Source organism: Aythya fuligula, chromosome 20 (genome assembly GCF_009819795.1).
Source record: "Aythya fuligula isolate bAytFul2 chromosome 20, bAytFul2.pri, whole genome shotgun sequence".
In the NCBI taxonomy this organism is placed as follows: domain Eukaryota; kingdom Metazoa; phylum Chordata; class Aves; order Anseriformes; family Anatidae; genus Aythya; species Aythya fuligula.
The window spans coordinates 6,627,482-6,646,186 of NC_045578.1; the positions used below are offsets into that span (position 1 = coordinate 6,627,482).

Below are 18,705 nucleotides of genomic sequence, written 5' to 3' on the forward strand. Positions count from 1 at the left end.
AAGAAACAGGAGAGCGAACCGCTCCTTCAGCAGTTTATTGGTGGTGTCCGTACAGATCCCCGTGCCCCGCCGCCGTTTGTTTTTTTTTTTTTTTTTTTTTTTTTTTTTGTTGTTTTTGTTCGTTTTTTTTTTTTTTTTGACAGCGATTTTTGACAAGGGATTTTCATTAATAAATGCCTGACAATCCATTCTAATCAATCCATTCCTGATAAATAGTGTTTCCCGAGAAATAGCGTCAGGGTTTCCCGAAAAATAGGGTTAAGCATTGACAGCAGCGGTGCGATTGCCCAGGAGGATGAGGTCGGCACCCCCAGGGGCAGGCAGGGCGGCTGTGGGGGCTGAGCAACGCCCTGCCTGACAGGGAAAAAGTCACAGAAGGGAAAAGGCGGGTGAAAAGCAAGCATTATTTAAGCAGTAGTAATTAATTCTCCTTATACAGGTGGCTGCTGGCTGTAGGACAGCATCCAGGCTCTCCCCATCCTTGCCCACCAGCTGTGACAGCCCCACACTGCCTTCAGAGCGGGAAGCGAAGAGGGCAGGACTCGAGGGAACCAGGAAAAACAGCCCTGTGAGTGATTTATCCCTCGCTATTTAAGCAAGGCTAGGGAAAGGAGCAGTTTGAGACTCTTTCTGCCTAGGCTTCCCATCACAAAGCCACCAAAAAGCCTCTGCCCCCTGCAGAGCCCCCGCCTGAGACAGGCGGCAGCAGCCGTAGAGGCTCACGGCCCTTGGAGCTGCTGATTTGCACGGTGGCCCTACACACATAAAAGTAAAATCCCCAGAGATCCATGCACAGTAAGCTTACAGGCATTTCACTGACCTGTGCAGGGCCCGCGGCACACAGGACCCAAAATCACACCCTGCTGAGCTGAGTGAGCAAGAGCAGCAGCCAGGCGCTACCTCACTGCGGGCGGCTACTCCAGGTTAAAACAATCAACTCCTGGCAAAGCACAAACTCCCAAGAAAACAGAGCCACGTTTTGTATTCCTAGAGCTCAGCAAGCCTTCATGGGGCAGGAGGCTGCTTGCCCACACGCCCTTAGCTCCCCTGCACTACCGCAGCTGCACATGAAGGCACCTGGCAGGCTGCTCACAACCCACCTCTCCCCCTCTGCGCCCTCTCCCCCAGCACAAAACGAGCTTTGCATCGCTCTAGCGCAGAGCCCAGGCAAGCTGAGCAAGGGGGAGCACAGCTCACGGGCTGCTCTGCCACACGCTGGCTTGATCCCAGAAAGCAGCTGCATTGCAGGAAGGCTGCGCCTCGCGAGGGAAGCCGAGCTTCCCAAACACATCCTCGCTGCTGCCTTCTGGCCGGGCCAATTCCTCTTTACAGCTGGGCGAGGAGGGAGCTACGAGGCAAAGCCCGGGGCCTTGGATTATAAAGGAAGACTGGTTGCAACTGGAAGGGCCAGTTTATTAGAGAAACCTCACATGGCAGAGAATTCACAACACGGTGGAGAGGTTCCGGGCTCGCTGAGGGGAAATCTTCTTCTGCAGCAGCACAGCTCGACGGCCCCCAGCTCCAACCCCAGCGGCTGCCACGAAGGGAAGGGTTAACGGTAACACAGCTTATGGTTACAAGCAGCCTGAGAGAGCCAGTACTAAAGTTCCCAAAAAAAAAAAAGAAAACAAACAGCCTCCCCCGTTAGACAACGGTTAAAACGAAAATGGTTTAAAAGGTTTAAAAGCTCCGTGTTCCTGGCTGCGGCACGAGGGGGAGGCAAAGGGCTACAACACACACAGTTCTCGGTGGGTCCCGGCGCTCCCGCTGCTCTACCAGTGAAGGCCGGACGGGGGGGTCTTCTCGTCTTTGTTGCTTTCCAGAGAAAAGGGTGGGATTCGGACATCGAAATGGGAGCCGTCGGGCCTCTCAAATCGGAAAGTGCCCCTGCAAAATAAGGGCAGAGGTCACGCTGAGGGCAGGGAACACGCAGCCGGTCGTCAGCAGCTAGGAGGTAAGAAACAAGCTCGTCTGTATCCTGCAGAGGGGCTCTGGGGCTGCGTTTGCAAGGTCGGCTCGGCAGCGAGCACATCTCTGCCAAGATGACTCATTTATTGGAAGGCTCCCGGGCAGTTTACATCACATCTCTAATCCACTTTTCCTGAATAAAGATGTCACGATTGGATCCTCCAGGAGGTGAGCGCACTCCAAGCATCTGCAGCAGTGTTTACCTCACACCCGTCCCACAGGAGGCAGAACCACCAGAGCTATTTTTACAAATCGATTACAAGTGAATTCGGATGCGTGTTCCCTGGCAGAAGCCCCACCAGTCGTCTGTGATAACACCAAATCTCATTACGGATGCAATTTGCAGCAGCTCCTGCTTTGCATTTCAGAAAAGGGCACTGAAGAACCGAGTCTGGCTGTCCCTGAACGTACGAGGGATTTGCCATGTCCCTGGAAGCAGCCCCACTGCCCTGAAATGCAGAGCACGGGCACGAGGGCTGCGGAGAGTAACGGGTCTCACGTCACAGAAAGCACACAACAAAAACGACTTCAAGCTGAGCAGCTTCTGAGCTTCAGAGCCTTTATCTCCTTCCCTTCAGGGCGTATGCAGAGAAAGGGGGCAAAAAATGCAAACGCTACGTCTATTTCTGTTCCCCAGGACATACACTCAGGCCACTCACAGTGCGGAACGTGTCAAACACGGCTGTATCTGGTAGACAAAAAGCTGCTCTCACATTTTTCCCCAACTCAAAGGCAGCTTAACATCTGAAACAGATTTACTGAGACCAGAGAGACCTGTCACACAGCAGGCAAGAGGTGGCTGCGTGTTTCTTCTTCAGAGACAACACTGAATGCACTAACCCAGTTGAAATGTAAAACAAGAGGAAATTGCTTTAACCCCACAGAACAGCAGAAGAACACCTCGGGCTGAGCGCCTTCCTGCCTGCACTTAGACAGGAGGGGACTTGGGTGCAAATTAAACTGAAGGCCTTGGCTGGGGTAACCCTACAAGCTAATTCTTTGTGGACACAGAACTGCACAGCTTCACTCAGGGACAAAAACCAAAGCCCAGCAAAAGGGCAGTCCTCTCCAAAGAGCAGGAATCCTTGTGCAGGAATCCTCTGCTGCCTAGGGAAACGCCAGCGTGAAGCCTCATCCCTTGCAGCAAGCACTGAAAAGGGCAGAAACTGAGTGCAGCAGCAGGTGATGGAGAATTGCTTCATGTCTTTTCAGTCCAGCCCAGCACAGACCAGAGGAGGAGGAGAAGTTTACCCGGAGCCTCTCTGGGTGCAGAGCCTCAAGAGCTCTCCTTACCACGAGCTGGGATTAGTGCTCCCAAGAAGCTGCTCGTACAAAGACCCCTTTTAACTACCAAATGCATCTCGGCCAGTCCGTTTCCACCCACCTTGAAGCCACAGCTCCAGACTGCAAACTCTGCATCCCAGCTGAGCGCTGTGGGGTCCTACATCTAAACCACTACCGCAGTAATAAGTGCTTCTTACCACATGTGACCACTGGATGCCTGCAGGGAGACGTGACTGCTGTACTGAAATGCTGGCTGTTCTTTGGATAAAACTGGCTCCTGAGGAGACAAGAAGAGACCACTCTACATCAGCAACGGATCTTTGGATTCCTCCACAGACAGGCATCAACAGATGTACACAGCGAGAAGAAAAAGAGAATCACAACCTTCATTATGACATTTGGCACCAGTTCCTCTTTTCTGCTTCTTAACTTCTAAGCATCGCTCCCAACTACACGGCAAACAACCTGCCCGGTGAGCAGCACCAGAATTACTCATTATTCCAGTTTCCCCATTATCAGTCAGTTATGAGCATTCTTTAACACTCACTGTGACGTTTCAATTCACACAAACTAACACCAGATAAAAAGCTTACATTATTATTTTTTTTTCCACTGCCTATTTTCTATTCCACATATTTCTTTTGCCCGCTAAGCAATCTCCTGGCAAACCAATCCAAGAGAGAGGACTCCAGCAAAGAGCTCACTTCCCACCAGAAGCTGCACAATACCTACCCTTCCCACAACACCGCGGCCTCGGACTGTTTCTAAGGTGCCAGACAAGCTAAATATCCTCCAGTGCCGTTCTCGGAGCTGTACCACTTCGCTGTCAAGGTTCTCCAAGCGAATACAGTAGCGCCACTGGACGGAAGAGAAATTGTTATTAACAACGAGCATCAGCTGCAAACAGTTGATAACCCACAGCCGATACTGGGAAACAGTTGCCAGGCAAGGGCTACTCTCCCTCAGAGCTTATCACACGGCAGTGATGCCACAGCAAATAAACTCCTTCCCTTTAGCTGCTTCGCAAAACAAAAGGCACTTACCCAGTAGACATGGGAATTCTGGGCTTCCTGTCAAGAGAAACAAAAGACTTTAGCAGCTGCCCTTCAACGCTCAGCGCCAAAACCTCTTCAGCTGTCAGCACAGCACAAGCACGGGGGCTCTCGCTCCACGCCAGCCTGACGCAGACAACTCACATGAGCGCAGGGACAGCTGCTCCCCGAAGCAGCCCAGCAGTTACCGCCTGGCACTGGCTCTGCTCGAGACATGTAATCACGAGCTGGGAGGTTGGCAGGGATCTCGTGACTAGGGAGGGTCGATCTCCATCTTAATTACGCACTTTCTACAGCTCTAAAACCACCCGTTTCCTCCGTTTCCTTGCTTTCAGGCACCTGTTTTCCCCGACGAGGTTAGGACAAACATCAGTTGGGCTCCACAGAAGCTGCAGCTCCACACCAGAACATTCGCCCGTCACAGCAGCTGTGCTCAGAACTCAAACTGCTGCTGTAATTCCCAGCCCTCCCGCTCAGAAGTCTGTTGGAGCCTTATTATTTTGGGAGGCCCACGTGAAGATGCTATGAAGTGTGCGTGGTTACCAGCTAAATCCAGTCTGTAGCCAAACCCCGTAACCTGCATCAGAGCTGGGAAGCGGGTCAGCACCTGCCGACCTCACCACTGGCAGGATAACGGGCTCGTTATCTGGGCAGATGGCCTTGGTGCCACCTCACGCACATGCCCAGCTGCAACTGAGGCAGTAAAGGGCCAGTTTACAAGTTTTCCTAAATATCTCGCTAACAGTGTTCTGCAGAGAAGCCCAGGGTATTCCCCATCCTACAAATAACAAGAGAAAGCCAATCTGCAGGAGTCTCCAAAACACTAATGACAAATATTTCCATACTCATACCTCTGCTGGACGTAATGACAACAAAATTACAACTGGGATCAAAAAGTGATTTCGCCAGTGAGCAGAAGGTACCTTCAGCGAGTGAACTGCCCTCAGAAAAACATGCAAGTGAACCAGCTCACAGCACTAACGCAGCCAGATGCAGCACAAACCTACCCGCATGCCCATATAGAAAGGGATGACCGTGACTCGGATGTTCTCTGTGGTTTCTCGGTGCACATCGGAGAGCTCCAGCCAGGGGTGGTTCTTCTCCTGCCACGCACACAGCGTATCCCTTGCTACAAAAGGTGGAACTGTGGGGAGGGAAAGATTGGAGTTCATAAACGTGTTGCAGCCACATCCCCTCAGCAACTGCCTGCAGAGTTACAAACGATTACTTAAAGGAGGCTTTACTGTAACAAAATCCAAGCCAGACCACGATTTTCACGCTGTATTCAGGATAATGGCCTCTGGATAATTGTCACAGACACCCCAAGCATCTGGCTGGCTCTGGGGATTTACCTCAGAGGACAGAAGTTACCTTTTGTTTGGTCGTACATGAGAAACCTCTCAAAGAGCTCGTGCTGGATGGGCACTTGATCGGTGGAGCTGTAGGGAAGGATATCTTCATGGCTTACGTAGTCTAAACCTGGAAAAATAAACCCCAAAAACAGTTGAACTTCCAGCTCCGAAGTCCCCAGCAGAGAGACAGATCACACTAGTGAGAAGTTAATAAAAAGACTTTGTAGCAGAAATCAATGTTGATACCATGATTGCAAGCAAGAAGGGAGGAAATGGGCCAGTAATAAACTCAGCAGCGTTCTCCTGGGAGATTTCTGTATAGGATGGATTCTGGGATGATTCCCAGAAGGACTCTGGGCAGGAAATGCACATGATGAGAGAGCTAGGTAGTGGTCCTGGTAATAAATAAAGCAGAACAGCTCGTATGCACCAGGGTGTGCGTATGGGATTTGTGTCTCCCTAGCTCAGTGTAGTCATGCCTTTGTCTGACCAGAGTCTGCCCAACTGATATCTCCCCAAAATGGCCTCACACATTTTAGTAATTCTGTTTTTTCTAGCAGGGCCCTAAAGCACAGGCGGGGCTACTACAGGAACGCCCTAAGTGCTCTGCTGCTTTGCTGGTAGGAGTAAACTTTCAAGACTGTTTTGAGCTCACCTCATGACAACCCGTGTCTCCAGAGGTTAGAGGCACCCCTTACCCACCTGGTATGGCATAGAGGGCTCTGCTGTCATCATGATTTGCCAGGAACGTCACTGCTTCTGTCTGTGATCTCTGAGACTGAGAAAAGAGATGTTTAAGTCTTTCAGAACGGACTGCTGCATGTCAGTTTGCACTTGTGCTTCAGTTTACTATCATTCTTTGTACAGCACATAACATTTGGCTTATGTAACCAATTCACCTCAGAACATGCCCACTTTTAAGTTCCTCTGGACTAACTCTTCTCTCAAACAAGTGGAAAACATTTTCAGTGCTGCAACCCACGTTTATAATTACTTCCACGCACCAGAAAAGGAATGCCAACAGGAGGAGGAAGTGAGGTTGGAAAGGGTAAACATTATCCAGAAAACAGTCACATGACATTCCAGAATAGTTTTCTCAGGGAAATTACGACTTGAAAAACAAATCTGTCCTACAGGTTCCAAACGATCCCAGGACAAAGACCCAAGGTAGCCATCACAACCACTTAGAGCTACAGCCACTGATAGAAAAGCCTTCGCATCAGAGAAGATATCCGAGTTTCAACAGCAAGGTGACATTCGTTACTTACTATATGTGGACAATCCCGGGCATCTATTAGCACCTGGTAGTAGGTATGCGTTTTGCCCTTGACCTCTTTGGAACCATGGCCTGCCGCGTTCTCACTCCTGAAGAGAAAAGCAGAGCACTGAGCATAAACACACTAACCCCTGCTTCAGCTGGGACTCGGAACAGGAGGGAGCTCACTTCAAGACAGCAGCAAGCCTTTGTTATCAGGACCAAGCACGTTCATAGCCAACAACTTCTTAAAATGCATTTCACAGGCTGTAATTGCTCGATTCCACCCAAATTAAACTCGCATCAGCCACTCATACAAGGCTAGGTGAGCTGAGATGACAACCAGCAGTGTTTCTCACAAGCACATCTCTCTTTTCAGACTCAGAAGTTCTCTCTGCTCAGCCCAGCCTCCTGGCTGGGGCAGGTATTCCTACTGCCCTCTTACTCCCTATCTGCTCACTCCTCACCCCCTTCCGAGTCCAAACACTCACTGGCACGCCTCCAAAACCAGTCAGGGGAAAACAAGTTGAAGAGAGCAGAGAAGTGAATGGTGACTCAAGCAACAAAAGGATGAACTTGGCCTAGGGGGGGTTGAAAGTGGACAGTGGGGGGAAGGCTGCTGACAAATCCAACTCACTGGCAACCTATAAAGGAAGCAGCCTGAAATTTTAACACAGGAGCAAGTTAAACTAAGCAAAGCAAAATTAAGTTTTGCTTTATTAGAAAGAAGACAGGATATTTTTTCCCCTTTGTCTCACATGCACACACTCTTCTTTCATACTTCCATCCAGTCTCTAACAGAAAACCAATGCACTGTCTCTTATTTGAGTACCCCTCTTCCAGTTTATCTTCACACAAAACAGAACCACACCGCTGCCCCTCAAGAAGCAGGAAACTTGCTAGGAAATGTAAATGTAGCAGTATAATAGCACATAAACGTGAAAAAATCCTTACTTTTCTGTGACAGGAGAAGCAACATCTCGATCATAGAGCCTGGCTTGCCAGGGAAACAGAACTATTCCTCGATAGCCAAACACGCTGTGAAGAAAGAGCTGAAAGGAACAAATAATTGCATTTGAATACACAGCTGGCTTCAGTCAGCTTAGATACAACAGGAAGCACAAGCCCAAAAGCCCCTTTTCTGAAAATATCTAAGGAAAAAGCTACCTCAGTTAACGAGAAACACTTGGAACAAGACTGAATGTGCTAGATGGGAATGCAGGCATAACCAGCACAGCAAAAACAGAGAGGGCACATGAACAGTTTGGGACGAGAGAACAAATCCACGTCCCCTCTGTCCCATAAAACTGAACGGCTCCACCAGTAACAAAGCACTGGAACATCCCAAGTGCAGAAGGGCGAGCAGGACAGAAGGGACTGCCCAGGAACACAAACAGATCTGCGAGTTGTACACGCACCAATGACAAGTTCAGCTGCTGCGTCTCAGATTCAGCAATTGGTTCTTTTGCTGCTAAGGGGAGAAAATGCTTAAATAAAACCCGCAGAGCAAATCTCTCTGCACGAGCAGCTCTGTCGGGTTGCAGATTCTTATCAGCTCGCCATTGTCAGATGACTGACAAACTGCAGACCCAGCAGGGACGAGGCACACTGGTCTATGAAACCTCTGGCCTTCCACCACTACGCTGCAGGTCCCGCAGCCACCCGAGGGCTGTGGAAAGAGCCCAGGGGGTCAGTGCCGCGCCCCAGGAGCACTCACCTGGCCCGTCTCGTATTTGCCATGCTGCTTCGGTGCCTCGAACACCCCCACTGTCTCCAGCACTTTGCCCTCGGGACGGTTCCTAGGAGCAGAGAGGCGGCTTGTCCCCAGCACTGCACCGTGCGGGGCGCACACAGAGCTGAGCCCCAGCCCCGAGCCTCCCACAGGGCATCGTGCACCCCTGCCAGAGCCCTGCTCCCCAGCCTTCCACCCCCAGTACCCCCCCAATCCTCCTTTCATACCTCATCAGACACCCCAGATCCCACCTTTCTCACTTGCCCCCCCATGACCCTCCTAGATTCCCCTTTTCCCACCTCGTCCCCCCCCAGACACTGCCAGATCCCACCCCACCTTTCCCACCTCAGCCCCCCAGGCCTCCCTCTCCCACCTTGCCCCCACCCAAACCCCCCAAAACCCCTCCTTTCCCACCTCACCCCCACGCAGACGCCTCCTTTCCCACCTTTCTCAGCATCCCCAACCCCCCTCAGCACCCCCAAAACCCCCTCACAGCCCCCTCAGCACCTTCTAAACCCCCCTCAGCAACCCCCAAATGCCCTCACAGCCCTCTCAGCACCCCCTCATCCCTCTCAGTGCTCCCCAACCCCCCTCAACGCCCCCTAAACCCCCTCACAGTCCCCTCAACGCCCTCCTAAACCCCCTCAGCACCCTGAAAACCCCCTCACAGCCCCCTCAGCACCCCCTAAACCCCCATCACCCCAAAAACCCTCCTCACAGCCTCCTCAGCACCCCGTCAACCCATCACAGACCTCTCAGCACCCCTTAAACCCCTCTTCAGCACCCCCAAAATCCCCTCAGCACCCCTTTAATCCCCCTCAGAAACCCCTAAGCCCCTCACAGCTCCTTCAGCACCCCCTAAACCCCCTCAAAACCCTCCAATCCCCCTCAGTACCCCCTAAACCCTCTCACAGCCCCCTCAACGTCCCCGAAAACCCCCAGCACCCCAAAAACCCTCCTCACAGCCTGCTCAGCACCCCCATAACCCATCACAGACCCCTCAACATCCCCTAAACCCCCTCACAGCCCCCTCAACACTCCCTCAGCCCCCTCAGCACCCCCACAACCCCCTCAGCAACCCTTAACACCCCCTCAGAATCCCCTAAACACCCTCAGAACCCTACAACCCCCCTCACAGCCCCCTCAGCACCCCCCAAAGCCCCTCACAGCCCCCCTAAACCCCCTCAGCACACCCCAAAACCCCTCACAGCCCCCTCAGCGCTCTCTCACCCCCCTCAGCACCCCCACAACCCCCTCAGCACCCTCTCAGCACCCCTTAAGTCCCCCTCAGCACCCCCTAAACCCCTCACACCCCCCTAAACCCCCTCAGAACCCTCCAACCCCCCTCAGCACCCCCCAACCCCCCCTCACAGCCCCCTCAGCACCCCCTAAACCCCCTCACCCCTTTAACCCCCCCCACTCCCCTCAGCACCCCCAAAGCCCCCCTCCCCACCTCCCCCCTCAGCGCCTCACCGCGACGACAGATGCCTCCGCGGCGGCAGCGGCGGCAACAGCGGCAAGACGACAGCCGCGGCAGCAGCAGCGGCGGCTCCCCCCGTTCCTAAAGGCGTCACCCCGCGTCCCGGGAGCCGTTCCCTCAGCGGCTCCCACAGCGGCAGCCCCCGGGCCCGGCACCGGCCCAGCGCGGCCGCCACGTACCGCCGAGCCGCGCCGCCCGACATCCCGCCGCCGGCCCACAGTGCACCGCGCGCCCCCTCCCCGCTTCCCGTCCCTCCTCTGCCCGCCGAGGCGACGCTCTAGCCCTCCCGTCTCTATGGTTCCGCCCTTCCTTGTCGCCTAGGTGAGGGGAGGCGGGCGCCGCAAGATGGCGGCCGCCGTCAGGGCCGGGCCGCGCCTGAGGGGAGCGGTGGAAGGAGAGGAGCTGGCCGGGCTCCCCGCCGAGCTGCGGGAGGAGCTGCGGGACGCTGTGGGCTCTGAGGGTGGCCTGGTGCCGTTCAGCTTGCTGAGGAGGCTGCACAGCGGGCTGCGGGAGGCAGGTGGGCTGTGCGGGGCCTGCTCGGCCGGGCCGCGCCGCCGTTGACGTCCGTTAAAATCCATTAAAATCCGTTAAAATCTGTTAAAATCCGTTAATCTCGACGTTTTCCCCCTCGCAGGCTCGCCGCTGTTTCTTTACCAGCTCCTGGAAGGCAGCGAGATCGCCGTGCCCGAGGTGCCGGTGCAGCCGCGGGTAGGTGAGGGTCGGTGCTGGGGTCGGGCCGGGAGCCCCCCAGCCCCACAGCCCTGACGGGAGCTGTGCTCTGCCCCCAGAACCCCGAGCTGGTGGCGCGGCTGGAGAGGATCAAGGCCAAGCTGGCCAACGAGGAGTACCGGAGGATGACCCGCAACGTCACCGGCCAGGTGAGGGGCCCGGACGCAGATGGTTCAGCCAGGAGAAGGAAAATCCAAATGTCCTACAGGCAAAAAACCACCCTGCCCTGTCACACCAGTGTTAGCCACCTTCATCTTCAGGCTGGTAATGGTGTGAAGAACAGAGGTTGCTTAGCTTTCTAAGCCCGTGGTGCTGCCATCTGTGTCTGTGCATTGCTGACTGCCCCATCGTGATTCATCCTCAAAAGCATGGCCAAAAGCAATCCGACAGCCAAATAAGTTTTCTTTATAGAGTGAATGCAATGCAGAGGGGAGGGGGGCAGGGATCTGAGGAGCGCGCGCTGCGAATACCTGGGGACAGTAGATGTGGTGCTGAGGCCAGAGAGGCAGGGCGGGGTTATGGGGAGAGTGGAATAGAAGACAGGGACTTGGAGCAGCTCACCGTGCCGAAAGATGTCAGGTTTTGATCTGGGAGACCGAGCATCTTAGGTCAATTTTTTACTGTGAGCATTTGTGCTGCCATTCTCCGAACTGTTCTGTATTTGCTATAGTTTTGAAGTGAGCTCATTCATGCCCAGGTAAAAACTGAGTTGAGTGAGATCTTTGTGGACAGCGACCGCTTTGACAAGCCAGTGCGTGAACACAGCTGACAAGGTGAGACCCTCTAGGGTCTCTCAGACAAACCTGCAGACTCCATGTAGGAGAACACAAACTCCGATAAATGCTTTGATTTAAAATTACCCCTTCTTCTTGTCACCAAATCAGACCAGAAGCATAAATCCAGAAATCTCTGTGAAGGACCCCACGGGAGCTTCCCAAACTTCCGACTGGGCCTTGGGGACAGGACAAGGTTTTGGTATTGCTTTTATTCTGCAGTTAACATGAAAACACAACAGAACACGAGTTGTTTTAATCCCTTCCTTTAGGACATGAACCGCGGTGGGACGTTGGCTGACTTTGGGAGGCAAGGTGAGTTCTCGAGCCTTCTGCAGCCCAGCGGAGGCCGTTGCAGGCAGATTCACTCAGCAGTTTTGCAGCGTGCCCCCAGCCTTACCTAAAAGCAATCCTCTTTTCCCTCCTCCCCAGTTCGCTCCGTGAAAGCCGTGGTCATCACCGTCTTCAACTACATCGTCACCGTGGTGGCCGCCTTCGCCTGCACCTACCTGGGCAGCCAGTACGTCTTCGCGGAGACCGCGGCGGTGAGTGAGCCTGCTCGTGGAGCGCTCTGCACCCCTCGGGCAGGAGCAGCAGGCGTTTCCCAGCACCCAGCAGCAGCTTCACCGCTCACATGTGGTCACTGCTCTCGTTTTGTGTCCTCAGCGCGTCCTCTCGGCGGTAATTGTGGCCTCGGTGGTCGGCCTGGCGGAGCTCTACGTCATGGTGCGGACCCTCGAAGGGGACCTGGGGAAGCTGTAACCACGTGCAACCCCCCGAGCTGCGGTGCTCGCGCTGTGCTGGAGGCTTTGGGCCGCCCCAGGAGGCGTTGGTTTGGGGCAGGCTTATCTCTGCGTTGGCAGCTGGTGGACCTGAACGTTCCTGAGATGAATGGGGGATTAAAAAATCCCACAGCCGCGGAGCAAAGAGGGACCGGCTGTGAACTTTTACCACCCCAGCACGGAGAGGAGCGTGAGCTGGTGCTGGTCCAGCTCCGTGAAGCTGCTGTGCTTTCGTTCTGGAAATAAATAACCTCGTGTTTGTGACCCTGCGGCGCTGTCAGCACCTCAGAGCTATCGCTGCCACGAAGCTCCCCTCTCCCCCCGCGCCCTGCATCGTGCTCCCTCCTGCAGGACGCGGTGCCCTCATTTGCCTGTCCTCCCTGCTCCCACCTGGTCCCCTGCACACTTTAAGGAGTGCATTACTCACTCGTTACTCACTCGTTACTCACTTGTGACCTGCCCCTGCCCACATTTGGTGACAGGCGCTTTCCCTCTCCACGTAGATCGGGTCCAGTGGGGTCAGCACCCAGCTTGGCCTTGTCCCCAAACACTCAGCAAACAGGCAGCCCCTCCGTGGAGCTCGTACCGAGCCCTCACACGTGAAAAGGATCACACTGGGGGCTGCCACATCGCCTCTCCTGCACCTGGGGGTGCCAAAAATTGCCCGGAGCCCCCTCTGGGGGCGAGAGACCCTGCTCATGGAGCCCAACGGGTCCCTGTGGTGAGGAGGGGGCACAGCCGGACCCCGGGGGGACATAAACACCTGGCGGGTGGGCAGAACACTGGGGTAGGACATGGTGATTAGTGCTCGATGGCAGCTAAGCCCCTCTGGCAGCACGCTGCAATATCCGATACGGGGAAATCCCCCAGCACCTGCGAGCGTGCCCGCGGATTAGGGGCGGCCGCGCCGCAATCATCCGCGGATCCTGCCTCAGATTAAGGTATTTCTCCCAAAGATTAGGCGGGATTAAAGGGAGCCGGCCCCGCCACGGCCTCCCTGGCATTTAGGGTATTGGATGGCACCGCAGGGAGCGCGGGGCCCGGCGGTGATTCCGCACCCTCGTCAAATTGGGGCCGAAAACCCTGATATGGCTACGGCTCACCCAGGTTGGTGATGGCCGCGCTGTAGATGAGGTCGGAGATGGAGCCCAGCGAGGTGGGGAGGCCCCGAGCGGGGCTGTGGGGTGCTGGCAGCGCGGGGACAATGGGGACAACGGGGACGGTGCCGTCGGGGGGCACGGTGGGCAGGTCCCGCTCCCTGGGCGGTGACGGTGGCGGCTCCGGTTTGGCGCTGCGCATCCTGCGGGCACGGCGGTTCTGGAACCAGACCTGGGGGGAGGCAAAGAGACACCGGGAGGGACGGAGGGAGCTTGGGGACGGCCTGTAGGGTGAGGAGTGGGGTCCCGGGGATGGGGATGGGGGGGATCCCGACCCCGCTCACCTGGATCTTGGCCTCGGGCAGCTGCGTGAGCTCGGCCAGGCGCTCCCGGGTGGCGATGTCCGGGTAGGGCACGGCGGCGAAGGCTCGCTCCAGCTCCCACAGCTGCCCCCGGCTGAACGTGGTTCGCCGCCTCTTCCGTGGCCCCCCCGGGGGTCCCGGGGACCGGTTTTCCCCCTCCACCGCCGCTGCTTTCCCCCTCCCGTTGCCCGGTCCTCCCGCCCCGTCGGGGAAGCGGAGCAGCGCCTGGGGGGCGCGGGAGGTGCCCGGGGCCGCGCTCATCCTGCCCGGTTCCCCCCCAGCCCCGCCGCCAACTCCGCTTTTTATCCCCTCCCGGGAGAAGGGGGGGGGAAACCGGGACCGCCCCGAGCGGGCGGTGCTCACCGGGCCCCCCCCCAGCTCTCCCCTCCCCGGTTCTCTCCCGGGGATGCTTCCTCGCTCGGTGCCCCCCGACGGCAGCACCCTACAGGCCTCGGGGTGGTGCCCCCAGCACCTCCAGCCCCCAGGAACCCCCCCAGCTCCCAGCACTTCCCCCCCCCTCGACGGCTCCTCCCCAAAAAAGGGGGCACCCAGAGGAACCCAAACCAAGGAGGGGGGCTCGGGGGATCCAGCACCAGCCCAACTGACACCGCAGCCCCCCCGAGCCCCCTCCCCGGGATAAAACGACCCCGTGCAGCACCCGCCGCCTGCCCCCAGCCTCATTCCAACCCCCCCCCGTGTCACCACAGCTCTCCCGCGGGGCTGGCACGGGTGAATGTTTAACCGAGCCGTGGTACCAGTTTGCGCCGTGGCTCCCAGTGGGGCCAAGCGGGCGCCGCCGCCGCCCCCAGCGAGGGGCGCGGGGGGCGAATGGAGCCCCGACGGGGCGCACGGCCCAGAACGCTGCCACGGGGCCAGCAGCGAGCGTAAGTCCACGGGGGACGGAGGGGACCGAGGTCACCCCGTGCCACGGCGACCGGGGCCTGAGCAGCCAACGTGGCCGCTTGGGTGGCCGGAGGGGGAGCTGGGACCCTAAAAATGCTGGGGTGGGGGGAATGGGGTGGCCCCGTGTGGGGATGTCGGGGAAGCTGCACGCCGTCCTCTGCCAGGTGCTGGGGGTGCAGCTGGGACAGAAGGAAAGCAGGAGCATGGTTGGGGGTCCCTCTCCTTGGGGGTGCCCCGCTGTGGGGTCACCCACCACCCTGCACCCCCTTTTTTTTTCCCCTAAGGAGCCCCAGAGCGGAGCAGGAGGGACCCGTGGAGGGCAGAGAAACGCGCCTGAGGGTGGTGCTGAGGTAAGGGGGACGCAGCAGGTTTGGGGACACGGCAGGGACCAGACAAAACATCAGCCTCACCTGGTCCAGGGGCGCAGCGGGGGTCCCCACGCGGTGCCACCTCTGTGTCCCCCCACGCCCCCACGTTAGGGTCCGGCCGCTGACCTGCACCGAGACGCGCCGAGGGGACCGGCGGGTGGTGCACAGCCTGGGCGACGGCACCGTCCACGTAAGTTCCACCTCCCCACAGGGTCCAGGAGCCGCGGACCCCCCCCCAAAAAAAAAAAACAACCCACCGCCACCGTCCCCAGGTGAGCGCGGCCAGGCACGACGCCACCTTTGGGTTCAGCGCCGTCTTCGACGCGGGCGCCTCGCAGGAGGCCGTGTTCGAGGGCAGCGGCATGAGGCAGCTGGTGGAGCTGGCGATCGACGGGTGAGCCCCCCCCGGAGCCCCCCAGCCCCACGTCCCCACCAGGCGGGAGCCGTGCAGGCCTCAGCGGGAGGTTTGCATTGCCGGGATGGGGCCGGGAGGTGGCATCTCCACACCGCAGCCCCGGGGCCGTGCCTGAGGCTCGCCCTCCTTCTCCAGCTTCTCCTGCACCGTCTTCGCCTTCGGACAGACGGGCTCGGGGAAGACCTACACCCTGATGGGGCCTCTGGGGCAGGTACAGCAGCGGCCTCGAGAGCAGGACGGGCTCCTCACGGCCCGGGGTGGGGGGTCAGGACGTGCCGTGACCCCCCTCGGTCTCCGCAGAGCGAGGCCCCGGCGGTGCTGGGGCTGATGCAGAGATCCTTCGCCTGCCTCCTGGAGCACAGCCGCAGCCACGGCCCCGGCCTGGCGCTCAGTGCCTCCTACCTGGAGATCTACAACGAGCAGGTAAGCGCTCACCTGGCCCCGCCGCCATCCCCGTGCCCCGTCCCCGCTGTCTCCCCTTCTCTGCCATCCGTCTGTCTGTCCCCTCCCCAGGTCAGGGACCTGCTGAGCCCGGGGCCGCCGTGCGCCCTGCCCCTGCGCTGGAGCAAAACCCGCGGCTTCTACGCCGAGAACCAGCTGAGCGTGGATTTTGAGAGCCTGGAGACCATCGTCGACCTCCTCCTGCAAGGTGCTGGGGCTGGGACCGTGCCGGGGGGGCACGTTCGGGAGGTGCTGGACCTGGTGGTGGTGGTGGTGCCGGGCAGGGGGCGGCGTGCCCAACCTGCAGCTCTCCATCCCGGCAGGTTCCCGGAGGCGCCGGACCTCTGCGCACGCCCTCAACAAGCACTCGAGCCGCAGCCACGCTCTGCTGACCATCCGCATCCGCAGCCGAGCCGTGAGCACAAATCCTGCTCCGGGCACAAAGCGGGAGGGCTGGGGGGGGTGGATTTGGCTCTCCGGCTGCGTCCTCCTCTCCCCGAGGATGTTTTGGTGGGGTTGGGCACCACAGTGGGCAATGGGGAAGGAGCGGGAGGGATGCAGGAGCAGGGTGTGACCCCGCAGGGTGTGTTTTCCCCCCTCCAGCCCAGCAGCAGCCCCGGCAAGCAGGGCACGCTGTGCTTCGTGGACCTGGCCGGCAGCGAGCGGGTGAAGGACACCGGCTCCACCGGGGAGCTGTGCGTGGAGGCCAACAACATCAACCGCAGCCTGCTGGCGCTGGGTAAGAGCTGGGGACCCCCTGCAGCAGCTGCCGGACCCCGTCACGGCCCCGATGTGTATTTTGTGGCTCGTCCTCCCTCAGGACACTGCATCTCCCTGCTGGCCAAGCCCCAGGGGAAGCGGACGCACATCCCCTACAGGGACAGCAAGCTCACCCGGCTGCTGGCCCGCTCGCTGGGCGGCTGGGGCGTCACGCTGATGGTACGTGCGTGGAGAAGGCTGGGCAGGGAGGTTTTGGGGTGCACAGAGCCACCCAAATGCCCCATGGAGGGGAAGGCTCACCTGCTGCTCCTCCTTGTTGGCAGGTCGCCTGCATCTCCCCGTCCTCGCGCTGCCTCTCGGAGACGCTGAGCACCCTGCACTACGCCAGCCGGGCCCGCAGGGTTACCACCAGACCCGTGGCCAACAGGGTAGGGCTGCGGGGCAGGGGCAGGATGCTCGGCCCCACTGCTGGGACCCTCCCCGAGCCACCCCTTGGTGCTCCCAGGTCCCCCGGGAGAAGCTGCTGCAAAGCTTGGAGGAAGAGATCCGGGCCCTGCAGCTGGAGAACCTCTCCCTGCGCCAGCAGCTCTGCCTGCCCACGGTGCCCACGAGGAGCGGGGAGGTGCTGGGGACCCCCCCGAGGCCGGGGGCACAGCCGGGCTGGGTGGGCAGGTCCGGCCCTGGGGGGCCACGCTGCTCCCCACCCGAAGGGCAGCTCCTGGCGGAGGGAGCCCCAGCCTGGCCCAGCCTCTACGGCCTCCTGCGGGACTTCGTGGTGGAGAACGAGCAGCTCAGGTACGGGGGGGTCCTGCTGGAACGTGCAGGACCCACAAAAAGGGGCTCCAGGAGCCGGAGAGCCCCCCGGTTGTGCAGCACTCAGTGCCTGCCTCTGAGGGATGTGGATGTTTGCCCCAGGGAGGCTCTGCAGGCAGGGCTGGGAGGCTCTCTGCAGGCTGCCCGTGCCCTGCCCTGCTCCCTCCCTGCTCCCCAGGCAGCCCCACAAGTCCCCAGACCCTGGCGGTGACATCCCATCCTACAGAGCCCCCCGCAGCTCCTGCAGCAGCCGGGTCCCTCTCCGGAGCACCCACATCCCACTCGGCCACCCCACGCAGCTCCAGCAGCCCCACGCCATGCCCACCTCCGGGCACCAGCTGCCGGTGAGCGCGGGGACCCCGGGCACCCCGTGGGGGCTGCAGGGAGCCTGCACCAACACCCGCTGCCCTCTCCCTCCTGCAGAAACTGCCTCCAGCCTCCGGTTGCCCCCAGTGCTGCCCCGGTCTGCCTGATGCCCTCGTGCCCCAGGTATGTTTTGTGTCCCTTCTGCTGGGGCAGGCAGGGCACAGCAGCACCCTCACAGCTTCACTCGGCCCCCAGGTGCTGCCGGGGCTCCCCGTGCCACAGCCGGTCCCCGTTGGCATCCCGCTGCCCGGCCAGGAGGACGTGGCTCTGCCCAGCTCCCGGCCACACCAGGGAAAGCGGTGAGAGATGGGGATGGGGCCATCCCCGGGACATCAGGAAAGCCCCGAGGACGTGGGGAGGCAGCAAGTTGGGATTTTGCTCATGGCAGGAGCTGGGGAAGGAGCAGGAGCTCGTCTCGGCGGCACCCAGTGCCACGGGACAACCGGGAGCCACCGGGCCCCGAGCGTTGGCCCAGCCCCGAGAGAAAGGTCGAGCCTTCGGCCCCGCCGTGGCCAGGCCCAGGTCTGCTGGAGCCCGGAGGTGAGCGGGGTGGGACGGGCAGAGCCTCGGGGTCTGGCACCTGCCCCGTGGGGCTGCGGGCCTGATCCTGGGGGGCTGGAGACCTGACCCTGGTGGCTCCCGGCTGCCAGCCGCCGGAGCTGTCCCTCTACCACAGTGGGAAGAGGCCCTGGGGTGGCTGGTGGAGCAGATCTGAGCAGCCACAGCCTCACCGGAGCCGGGACCAGCAGAGGGGACCCTGCACCCTGCAACCAGCCCCAGCCTGGCTGCAGCCAGGGGCACAACCACAGCTCC

The 18,705-nt window shown here is 59.0% G+C and overlaps 4 protein-coding genes across 4 annotated transcripts; 2 read left to right on the forward strand and 2 right to left on the reverse strand.

Moving 5' to 3' along the window:
• Nucleotides 1–138: 138 nt before the first annotated feature.
• POLDIP2 (DNA polymerase delta interacting protein 2) lies at nucleotides 139–10,325 on the reverse strand. The gene is made up of 11 exons (XM_032201068.1): nucleotides 10,117–10,325; nucleotides 8,629–8,710; nucleotides 7,866–7,963; nucleotides 6,925–7,021; nucleotides 6,359–6,434; nucleotides 5,676–5,783; nucleotides 5,312–5,448; nucleotides 4,296–4,322; nucleotides 3,985–4,110; nucleotides 3,450–3,529; nucleotides 139–1,887 (listed from the first exon to the last, which is right to left on the reverse strand). Exons 1-11 carry the CDS (start codon nucleotides 10,323–10,325, stop codon nucleotides 1,773–1,775), a joined length of 1,155 nt encoding a protein of 384 aa, XP_032056959.1. The 3' UTR covers nucleotides 139–1,772.
• A 116-nt stretch (nucleotides 10,326–10,441) lies between these two features.
• TMEM199 (transmembrane protein 199) lies at nucleotides 10,442–12,676 on the forward strand. Its single transcript, XM_032200904.1, has 6 exons — nucleotides 10,442–10,640; nucleotides 10,758–10,831; nucleotides 10,912–11,001; nucleotides 11,898–11,940; nucleotides 12,058–12,170; nucleotides 12,292–12,676. The coding sequence occupies exons 1-6, from the start codon at nucleotides 10,469–10,471 to the stop codon at nucleotides 12,385–12,387; spliced, it is 588 nt and encodes a 195-aa protein (XP_032056795.1). The 5' UTR covers nucleotides 10,442–10,468; the 3' UTR covers nucleotides 12,388–12,676.
• Nucleotides 12,677–13,499: 823 nt separating this feature from the next.
• Nucleotides 13,500–14,127, reverse strand: SEBOX (SEBOX homeobox). The gene is made up of 2 exons (XM_032201150.1): nucleotides 13,849–14,127; nucleotides 13,500–13,736 (listed from the first exon to the last, which is right to left on the reverse strand). The coding sequence occupies exons 1-2, from the start codon at nucleotides 14,125–14,127 to the stop codon at nucleotides 13,500–13,502; spliced, it is 516 nt and encodes a 171-aa protein (XP_032057041.1).
• A 567-nt stretch (nucleotides 14,128–14,694) lies between these two features.
• On the forward strand, nucleotides 14,695–18,607 carry KIF12 (kinesin family member 12). The gene is made up of 14 exons (XM_032201151.1): nucleotides 14,695–14,750; nucleotides 15,054–15,119; nucleotides 15,249–15,327; nucleotides 15,410–15,531; nucleotides 15,688–15,763; nucleotides 15,853–16,201; nucleotides 16,317–16,408; nucleotides 16,597–16,732; nucleotides 16,814–16,932; nucleotides 17,037–17,141; nucleotides 17,219–17,508; nucleotides 17,705–17,870; nucleotides 17,950–18,015; nucleotides 18,455–18,607. The coding sequence occupies exons 1-14, from the start codon at nucleotides 14,695–14,697 to the stop codon at nucleotides 18,605–18,607; spliced, it is 1,875 nt and encodes a 624-aa protein (XP_032057042.1).
• Nucleotides 18,608–18,705: the final 98 nt, after the last annotated feature.

Excerpts from the sequence above, each read along its gene's own strand:
- POLDIP2 (XM_032201068.1), bottom strand. The coding sequence starts at position 10,325 with ATGTCGGGCGGCGCGGCTCGGCGGTACGTGGCGGCCGCGCTGGGCCGG. Across the intron at positions 4,323-5,311 it reads CTTTCTATATGGGCATGCGG|GAAGCCCAGAATTCCCATGT; the intron begins GTAGGTTTGTGC and ends TTCTCTTGACAG. Across the intron at positions 1,888-3,449 it reads GCATCCAGTGGTCACATGTG|GGGCACTTTCCGATTTGAGA; the intron begins GTAAGAAGCACT and ends CTTATTTTGCAG.
- TMEM199 (XM_032200904.1), top strand. The coding sequence starts at position 10,469 with ATGGCGGCCGCCGTCAGGGCCGGGCCGCGCCTGAGGGGAGCGGTGGAA. Across the intron at positions 11,941-12,057 it reads GGCTGACTTTGGGAGGCAAG|TTCGCTCCGTGAAAGCCGTG; the intron begins GTGAGTTCTCGA and ends CCTCCTCCCCAG. Across the intron at positions 12,171-12,291 it reads TCTTCGCGGAGACCGCGGCG|CGCGTCCTCTCGGCGGTAAT; the intron begins GTGAGTGAGCCT and ends TTGTGTCCTCAG.
- SEBOX (XM_032201150.1), bottom strand. The coding sequence starts at position 14,127 with ATGAGCGCGGCCCCGGGCACCTCCCGCGCCCCCCAGGCGCTGCTCCGC. Across the intron at positions 13,737-13,848 it reads TGCCCGAGGCCAAGATCCAG|GTCTGGTTCCAGAACCGCCG; the intron begins GTGAGCGGGGTC and ends GCCTCCCCCCAG.
- KIF12 (XM_032201151.1), top strand. The coding sequence starts at position 14,695 with ATGGAGCCCCGACGGGGCGCACGGCCCAGAACGCTGCCACGGGGCCAG. Across the intron at positions 15,328-15,409 it reads TGGGCGACGGCACCGTCCAC|GTGAGCGCGGCCAGGCACGA; the intron begins GTAAGTTCCACC and ends CACCGTCCCCAG. Across the intron at positions 16,733-16,813 it reads CCGCAGCCTGCTGGCGCTGG|GACACTGCATCTCCCTGCTG; the intron begins GTAAGAGCTGGG and ends GTCCTCCCTCAG.